Raw genomic sequence first — 9,273 nt, forward strand, 5'->3', positions numbered from 1 at the left:
TAAAAACCAACATGGCTCATGTCACCTAGACTGAAGCTCAGTTACCCAACTAAAACCCACGGGTGCAGCTCTGATACTTCTCCTGGTCTTACAGATGCTCAGGATGCACCAGCTCACTTTCGCTCACAGAACTCGAGCCCTGCAGTGTCTCCTCTATTTGGCTGACAAGGAAACTGTAGAATCTCTCTTCAAAAAATCCATCGAAGAAGTGAAGTAAGTGGAATTTTTTTAATTGCATTAATAGAAAACGGGTCACTCTTTGGAACCATAACTTTTAAGCCTCTTAGTTCGGAAGATTACATTAGAGGGGCTATGTCAACAGGATGCTCTTGCCTTGCGTGCCCTTGTTTCTCTCGAATCTTTGAGACATTTAGAAACTGAGTGTTTTCTTCATCTTCCTCCAGTTGATTTCTTTCTAATATTTCTTGACTCTATCTTAGAAGCCTAAAACAGACATGTAATAGACTAGTCCCATGTTTCTAACATAAATGTGGCTAGTGAGGAGATTCCTATTTCCTGCCTCTGTTTTCCAGGTCTTACTTGAAATGTATAACTTTTCTGGCATCGTTTGAGGCGCTGAATATCCCCATTACGTATGAATTATTTTGCAACAGCCCTAAAGAAGGAATGATTAAGGGTCTTTGGAAAAACCACAGCCACGAATCCATGGTATGTACACCGAGTTACCTGCGTGGCGGCCTCCGTCCTCTCAGATGCTGTTGCACTCACTTGGCTGCCTGCCACCACTCAGATCCCTGAAAGACAGATCCAAAGAAACCCTTGATTCCTGAACAGGTCTGCTGCTCTGAGAGCTTTCCTGTTTTCCTCTCCTGGCAGGTGACACAGCAACTTGAAGTTGCCTTACCTCTTTCCCAAAAGGCTAAGGCCTGAAGCCATCCCTAATCCCTCCCCAAGCCTGTCTGTCCTCATCTAGACAGACTGTCCTTGTGCAGGAAGTTATGTTCCTCTTCCTTCTAGTTACCAGTGGGAGTTCAGTCTCTGAGGCACCTGGAACCCAGGGCAGGAAGGATATGGGGCCAATAGGCAAACTGTTCTAGGACACAAGAAACAAAGAGGGGAGGAGGAGGAGCCTGAGATGCTGTTTGTGAGTCCATAACATCGAGAAAGAAAAATAATTTTTTTTTTCCCTAGAGAGATGAGGGTCCTCATTGAAATTAGGCAGTAGACACGAGGTGGCTGTAAGCATATTTTGATATTTTATCTTCAGCTATCCTAGCTTTTCCAAAGTTGGTTGAATTTACTAGTGTCTTGAAACAGTATGATTTTTTCCCCCTGCTTCAGGCAGTAAAGTTGGTGACTGAGCTTTGTTTAGAATACAAAATCTATGACCTGCAGCTTTGGAATGGACTCTTGCAAAAGCTTCTTGGCTTCAATATGGTAAGTAAAACTCAGTGCCCTAGACTGCGGTATATTTTAAAGATTTTGCACAGCATCTCCTAAACATTTTGCACTGATACTTGTTACTGAACAGACATAAGCGGAAAATGTTCACTCTCATTGGGTTCACACTCAACTTAAAGAATGTGGCATGAGGCCAGAGAAAGTGCAGCCTCAAAACTGACATAAATTTCATTCAAAACAAACAAAATTCCCTGAAGTCTTTTGATGTTTGTGGATTTATAGGTGACCTTCTCTGGTGATCCTCAGAGAAGATACATTTTCCTGATATTCTTTGTGAAAGTTTCAGACTCCTAGATTGGACTTTGGCATTTTCCATTTGGATGATCTTCAGAACTTTTCTGTTCATTTTTTCAGATTCCTTATCTAAAGAAGGTTTTAACAGCCATTTCTAGCATCTATCCTCTGTGGCAGGTATGTAGTTTTCTAAAATAAATTTTATAGAATTTAATCTTTAGACTCACCGACCTCGTGACTCGCAGGTACCCTGGATTAAGTAGTCAGTTCCTCAGTGAAGCTACAGGGTGCTGTTCCATTAAAATGGTGCCTGGACCCAGAATACTCAGCTCGGACTTTGCCTTCCCCAAGACATCACTTTTCCCAGTTCTCTAGGCCTCTTGAATCACATCTCCATTTATGCCCTCAAAACACATGGGCTCAACTATATAACACATGGTATAATTTATTTATTTTTAAAATATTTACTTACTTATTTATTTGGCTGCCATCAGGTCTTCGTTGTGGCATTTGGGCTCAGTAGTTGTGGCATTTGGGCTTAGTTACCCTGCAGCATGTGGGATCTTAGTTCCCTGATCAGAGATAGAACCCTTGTCCCTTGCATTGTAAAGTGGATTCTTAACCACCAGACACCAGAGAAGTCCTGGTATAAATTATTTTAATCACACATGTGACTGCCCATCTTGGACTCGGAAGATTCTTAAAGTCAGAAACCCTGTCTTATTCATCTTTTCTGAATTTCACGTGTTGTTCACATACACAATCACTATACATTTATGTAATACGTATAATATATAATACGTGAGTGCTGAGTCACTTCATTCCGGTCGTGTCCAACTCTTTGTGACCCTACGGACTGTAGCCCACCAGAAATATATATTTTATTCTTAGTTTAATAACTTGGAACATATGCTGAGTAAAACATGAAAATTTTCCTTTTCCACGTCCCTTCAAAATGTCCCCAGAAGTGACTACTGTTGCCAATTTCCTTTGTTCTCTTCTAGAGTTTTCCTATTATCATATAAGCAGGTGTATGTATATGTGCATGTGTATATTGTGTGTGTGTATTCATTTATGTACATATAAATTAAATCACATTACAGATGAAGTGTTTTTTTCCATGTAATGATGGTATCTTGGAGATTGTTTCCTATTAGCACTTACAGATCTCCTTTTTTATTGAGATATAATTCACACGTAAAATTTACCCTTTGAAAGTATACAATTAAGTGGCTTTTAGTATATTCACAGACTCACAGATAGAGAATTCAAAGAAGTGATTACCAGAGAGAAATGGAGAATGACAAATTAAGGATATAGGATTAAGAGATATGAACTACTATGTATAAAACAGATAAGCAGGACTTCCTTGGTTATCTAGTGGCTAAGACTGCACTTCCAATGCAAGAGGCCTCAGTTCAATCCCTGGTCAGGGAACTAAATGCCACAACTAAGAGTTCACATGCACAGTGAAGATCGAAGATCTTTCATGCTGCAACTAAGACCCAGTACAGCCAAAATAAACAAATAAAAACAGATAAACAGCATGGACATATTACATAGCATAGGGAATTATAGCCATTATTTTATAATAATCTTTAATGGAGGATAATCTGTAAAAATACTGAGTCACTATGCTGCATACCTAAAACTAATATTGTAAATCAACTATATTTCAGTTTTTTAAAATAAGAGGGTATTTTGCAGAGCAAAAAACAATAATAATAAATCAGCATTATGTGTTAATATCCTAAAATATATAGTATGAGGAATATTCTAGAATCTTGATGATCTAGAACAGGGAGCTAGCAACAAGATTTTGGCCTTAACGTCAAGAATGTAAGCTCTAGATGTATATAGTTCTGTGACTGCAAAACAGAGTTCATAAGATGTTCTTTAATACACATGTTTCCACAGGTTCCCTACTTCAGCAGAGCTTGGCAGTGTGTGATTCAGATACCTCTCCTTTCAGGTATTTTTCTATCCCCTGAAATGTTGACAGTAGCATTTTATAGTTTTGTATATAGACACATTATTGAGTTTGTTTTGGTTTCTTTGTGCGTGTTTTTTTTTTAATGTGGACCGTTTTTAAAGTCTTTCTTGAATTTGTTATGATACTGCTTCTGTTTTTTATATTTTGTTTTTTTGGCCAAAGGCATGCGGGATCTTAGCTTCCCAGCCAGGGTGCAAACCTGTGTCGCCTGCATTGGAAGGCAAAGTCTTAACCGGTGGACCACCAGGGAAGTTCCTAAACACATTATTGTTGCTTTTCATTTTCAGCCTCTTGTCCTTTAAGCCCCAGTCAGCTGTCAGATTGTTGTGAGAGTCTCATTGCTATCCTAGAGTAAGTAAAATATTTTGCCTACCCCCCAAATCAAATTTGTTGCTTATAAAATTCCTTTCTAATAAACGTACCTCATGAGTAATGCCTTTTTCCTAGGAAGTTAAGCACACCACTTGATTGAAAATAAAATATCTCTATTATTTTTACAGTGTCTACTTTCTTTGTGCAGTGCAGCTAATGAACTTATATTCAGTATGCATTCTCTAAAATTTGTACCTAGTTTTAATGTAAATATAGAGTACCTTTTGTGACTACTGTAAATCATATAGTTACGTCATAGATTTTGAGTCTTCTAAGTATTTGTATCGACTTTCAAACACAATCAGTAGTCTGTGTTCCTGTAGACCCAGTCTTTTATTCCACGAAAGGATGTCACAAAAGGCTGGAGGGTTACTCATTACTAGGCATACATTAGACACCAACACTTGAATGTTTAAAATTATTGAAAGCATAGACAAGTAATCACTGTGGAAAACTAGGAAGGCTGGTATAATCTAGTGAATCCGACAGGTTATTAACTAATTAACATGCTCTCTTGAAGATGCCCAGTTTCAGATGACCTCGACATGATCAGAGTGGCCAGACAGTATGTCCAGTTAGAGCTTCCGGCTTTTGCATTAGCATGTCTAATGCTCATGCCCCACTCAGAAAAAAGGCACCAGGAAATAAAGGTATCTGGCAAATTACTCATCTGGGGCTGCCAAGGAGGTGGAAGGTCTCACATTGCATGTCCCCTGCCAAAGGTTGCACTTTCTTTTCATCAAACCTGTAAAGCATGAGTAGGATAGAAGGTTTGTGTCGAGGTCTAGTGGGAGGTCTGACTGAAGATAGATGAAGGCTCATCTTAGAAAACCTTAAGAGGAGTTGGACCTTATTCTCTATCAGTGGAGAACAATGAATTTTCCTGCAAGAGCAAAGTAAAACACTCAGGTGGTATTTAGAAGGAAGTAATCCACCCGGGCTTGATCAGAAGCGAGAGGGAGCAAGAAGTTAAACTCCTAGGAAGCTCTTGCATTTGGATAGAAATTCATCTCACTTGATGCATGTACAACAGCCTCGTGTCTAGGCCAGGGAAGGTTGAGGGGGCAAGTGCCCAAAGGAGGGTGGTGGCAACAAAAACAAACTAGAGGAAGATGGCTTGCATGCAGCTTGACTTGGTGGTTAGTTGTGGAAAATAGAAAAGTCAGGTTGTATGTGGGTGTCTAACAAAGGCACCATGAGCATTCTGAGGACAGGACTTTTAAAAATAGCTCCCATCCCCTTTATACTATAGAATAAATAGAACAAAGCATTTTGAACTGTTTTACAATGATTTCCCCATGGGTAGATAAGCCAGCTCATAAATATCTATATAAATGAACACACGTATTTTTTGTCACTTGCTCTATTCATTTCATTTTTTTTTCAAAGCCATCTGTGCCTGTCCTTGACTTTGGTCTCTTTTGACTAGTCTTAAACTCATCTGTCGATGCTTTTCAGAGTTTTAGTATTTAAATAGATTCCTTTTGGCACTTAGGATGACAAAATGTTTATTAAACAGCTCTTTGCTGTTGAAACAGGTATTTGTAAAATGCTTTTTCCTTACTTCAGTAATTTTGTTGTTGTTGTTGATAAAGGCGGTCTCTTTTCTGTACTAGAGACACTCTAAGATATTTCAAATGTAAATACAAAAACCTTCCAGGTTTGATGGAAATTAGTAGTGATTATACTTTTCTATTAATTATATTTTGACTTTTTTTCCTCCAGAATTTTCTGGGCTCGTGTGACCCTGAGAGCATTTTACAGCAGTTAGAGGAGCGTATGAGTACCGGCCCGCTGGCAGGGCTTTCCCATCAAGTAGGTGGCAGTTTCCTTTCCTGTTTGTTACGAAAAATTTGTCATTAGGAGGTAATCAATTTTCCCCAAACCAAGATTAAGCTGAAAACACATCATCTCCATCTGCTAATGTATATAATTACATCGCTTTCATTAAAGCCTCAGTACATTTTTAAAAGTCAGAGACCCTGGGTGTCCTGTTTACTTTTGTGCACAGTGGAAAATCTGTAGCCTTCGGTGCTTGTCACTGTGAACAGATTTTCCTCAAAAAAAAAAAAACAAAACCCAAAGTGCTTAACAACAACAACTTTTAATTTATTCACTGTCTGCTGAAATGGGCCAAAGCAGTCCCCCCACCGCCCCAAAAAGGAAAGCTTAGTCACAATGCAGTGATAATTTAACATCTAATTGTCAGAAATGCTTTGGTATTGAAGGAGACAACGTGGCATTTAACACATTTTGAATATGATGATACCTGTTGTTCTATAGATTAGAAGTCTGGTGCTGAAAAATATCATAGATAGAAAGGAGTTTGGGATTTTGGCAAAGACAAAATACTTCCCAGTGTTGAAATCACACATAATGAATACCAACAACATCACTGAACTCGTAAACTATTTGGCAGATGAGTTAAGGTAAGCTGATAAAATTTTTTAAAAAACAACTTAATGTAAAAGAAACCAAAACAACTTAATGTAGAATATCCCTGAAATTTATCTTTACTTTGGAGGAAGATATCAAATAATTTGTAAAGCTATTTGGTTGTAATTAAAGGCTCCGAATATTAAACTGTAGCATCACTACATTATGCATACCATACTGCTAACACATACTCAGAAGTAGCTGTTTTGTAACCCAGTCTCTTGGAACATGAACTTGGAATCAAACAATTAATCAAGCTGCCTGAAATCCCAAAATAGGCATCTCACAATCCTGCTCTAAAACCCCACATTACAGCTTTACTCCTTAGACATTTGACTAGAGGCATCGACAACAGTATATAACATCATTTTTGCTACACTTATCTAATTTTCCGGTACCCACAAGTTTAGAAATAGTGTCCCTTGGGATGGTGTTGGGAGCAGATTTGGAAATTAAAAAGAAGGGCAAAATGAGTTGGCACTGAAGAAAGAGAAAGCTCAATCAGGACTGAAATATTTCCGGATCCATCCCTATGTTTGTTTGGTCTAACTGTGCTGACCCCTGGGAAGTGTCTCTTTCTCAGTACCACGCCATGGATTTCTTTTTCTTTTCTTTTTTAAATTTTTATTTCTTTTTTTATTTGACCGCACCGGGTCTTAGTTGCAGCATGCCGGATCTTTAGCTGTGGCATGTGGGATCTTAGTTCCCTTTCTAGGGATCAAACCCTGGTCCCCTGCCTTGGGAGCATGGAGTCTAAGCCACTGGGTCACCAGGGAAGTCCCATGCCGTGGATTTCTTTCTGCTTGTTTACTACTTGTGATCCAGCCATAATTACAGGTTGTCATTATGAACAAGTAATATTCTTTGAGGTAACACTGATATATATACTAAGCTGCATATACTTTAGATGTGTCATTTGATAAATCTTGATGTACAGCTGTGAAGCCATTGCCATAATTGAGATGGCAGACCTACATATCACCCCCACATTTTCCTCATGCCCCTCTTCTTTTTGATTTCATAGTTTAGATGATGCTTCAGTCTTTATAACTGAATATTACAAGCATTGTGGGAAGCCCATACCACCAGGCACCACTCCCTGTGAAACTCTGAAGGTAAATCTGGCCTGAGTTACTGGGTTTTAACCTGACACCATTTCCGTTTCTAGGGTCTTGAAATTGAGCCAGCCTGTTCTGGAGATAAATTTTATTTTATGTGCAACTGCATGTATTTTTACATTTTACTTTTTGTGTGAGAGAGTCCCCAACTTGGAATCAAGAGGCCTTGGTTCCACACTCATTTGTGCCAGGAAGCAGCCGTATGGCCTCAGGCCAGTTGCTGCACCTGAGTGGCCTTCAGTTTTCAGATCTGGCCCTCCCAGCCTTTCAGGTGCGCTCAAGAATCACAACTCCTTGTGGAGTCTTGTTTTTAATACAGGAGCAGATGACAAACCAAGTTTTATTGTATTTACTTATTTGGTTGCACCTTGAAGCTTGTGGGATCTTCATTCCCCACCCAGGAACTGAACCTGGGCCCACGGCAGTGCAAGTACAGAGTCCTAACCACTGGACCGCCAAACTGAATTTCAAAGCGCATTGATTAATGTGCTGGAGTTTCCACTGCTTTTATTTCCTTTTCTTTAACTAGCTAAGACATATATATCCAGTATAGGAAAACAAAAATCTGGAGGAGAAAAAATAATAATAACAAAAAAACTGATCACTTGAAATCCCAGTAACCAGAGATAAGATCACTGTTAACATGTTGGTGTGCATTCTTCCAAATGCTTTTGTGTATAAAAACCGCACATAAATCATTTTTACTCTTGTTCTGAACTTAAGTATAAGGTAAAAATTTTCATTTTGATCGTGTTTTGGTAGTTTTAGTAAACATAATTAGGTTATTGTAGTTTTTTTCTTCCCTTGGTCCAGATCAAGCATATTAAAATATTTAGCCTACATTTTGTTAACATCCGTTAGTAACTTCCTTTGTTCATTTCCAATCTATTGTGCTCAATGGCATAAGATTCCTTTTTTCAAAAAGGGAGAGTATTGATTCAGGAGACAAGTTTGTGGGCCTTAAAATGTATCTGTTTTTCTCTGATCATAGTTGTCTAAAATGCAAAATAATCTCATACATAGATTTTTAGCAATATAGTTAAGTCTTTTCTGTAGTTTGTCAAACCATTTTCTATTTAAAACACTGACACTTATAAAAATGCTTGTGTTTCTTCCCATTTAGATGTTTAATGGATCCTAATAGATGATCAAAGTTTTTTTCAAGAAGAACAAGAAGTTTGGAATCTGTTAATAACTGACACTATTTACTACAGTTTTAAAATTGTACAATCTGTGTGCAATAGCTATTGTCAAATATTCCCTGAGAAGTAATAACTAAGATGCTTAATAACAGCAGAACTGCCTCATAAACAACTCATGTCCCAAATTAATAAATCTTTTCCTTGCCAGTTACGTGCATAACTTGTAGAGACTCTATCAGTTTTTTTGTACTCTATATGAAGAAAAGTGTTTTGCTCTCCGCATAAGTAAAGCAACTGCTTACATCCTGTCTCTTCCACCGATGTAAATAAGAATATCAGTCTCTTTTTTTTTTTTTAAGTCTACTGAATTTGTCACAATATTGTTTCTGTTTTATGTTTTGGTTTCTTGGCCACAAGGCATGTGGGATCTTAGCTGCCCGACCAGGGATCAAATCTGTGTCGCCTGCATTGGAAGGTGAAGTCTTAACCACTGGACCATCAGGGAAGTCCCAGAATATCAGTCTTTTTGACGTCATTCGAGTAAATATGTCTATAA

At 38.3% G+C, this 9,273-nt stretch overlaps 1 protein-coding gene across 10 annotated transcripts in view; it reads left to right on the forward strand.

Moving 5' to 3' along the window:
* Positions 1 to 8,934, forward strand: part of KNTC1 (kinetochore associated 1) — an 84,288-nt gene extending 75,354 nt beyond the window's left edge. For 8 of the 10 annotated variants that reach the window (XM_081540179.1, XM_081540171.1, XM_081540170.1 and 5 more), the window contains 11 exons: positions 95 to 213; positions 534 to 669; positions 1,303 to 1,398; positions 1,777 to 1,833; positions 3,574 to 3,628; positions 3,937 to 4,000; positions 4,542 to 4,671; positions 5,747 to 5,836; positions 6,305 to 6,450; positions 7,482 to 7,572; positions 8,699 to 8,934. In XM_081540179.1, coding sequence (XP_081396305.1) covers positions 95 to 213; positions 534 to 669; positions 1,303 to 1,398; positions 1,777 to 1,833; positions 3,574 to 3,628; positions 3,937 to 4,000; positions 4,542 to 4,671; positions 5,747 to 5,836; positions 6,305 to 6,450; positions 7,482 to 7,572; positions 8,699 to 8,716 — 1,002 coding nt within the window. In that variant the 3' untranslated portion in view covers positions 8,717 to 8,934. The remainder of the gene's footprint in view (positions 1 to 94; positions 214 to 533; positions 670 to 1,302; positions 1,399 to 1,776; positions 1,834 to 3,573; positions 3,629 to 3,936; positions 4,001 to 4,541; positions 4,672 to 5,746; positions 5,837 to 6,304; positions 6,451 to 7,481; positions 7,573 to 8,698) is intronic. The other 2 variants (XM_081540174.1, XM_081540175.1) reach the window with 1 other exon arrangement.
* The last annotated feature ends 339 nt before the right edge of the window (positions 8,935 to 9,273 follow it).

The sequence above is a fragment of the Giraffa tippelskirchi genome, chromosome 11 (assembly GCF_054371585.1).
Source record: "Giraffa tippelskirchi isolate mGirTip1 chromosome 11, T2T-mGirTip1v1.2.pri, whole genome shotgun sequence".
In the NCBI taxonomy this organism is placed as follows: domain Eukaryota; kingdom Metazoa; phylum Chordata; class Mammalia; order Artiodactyla; family Giraffidae; genus Giraffa; species Giraffa tippelskirchi.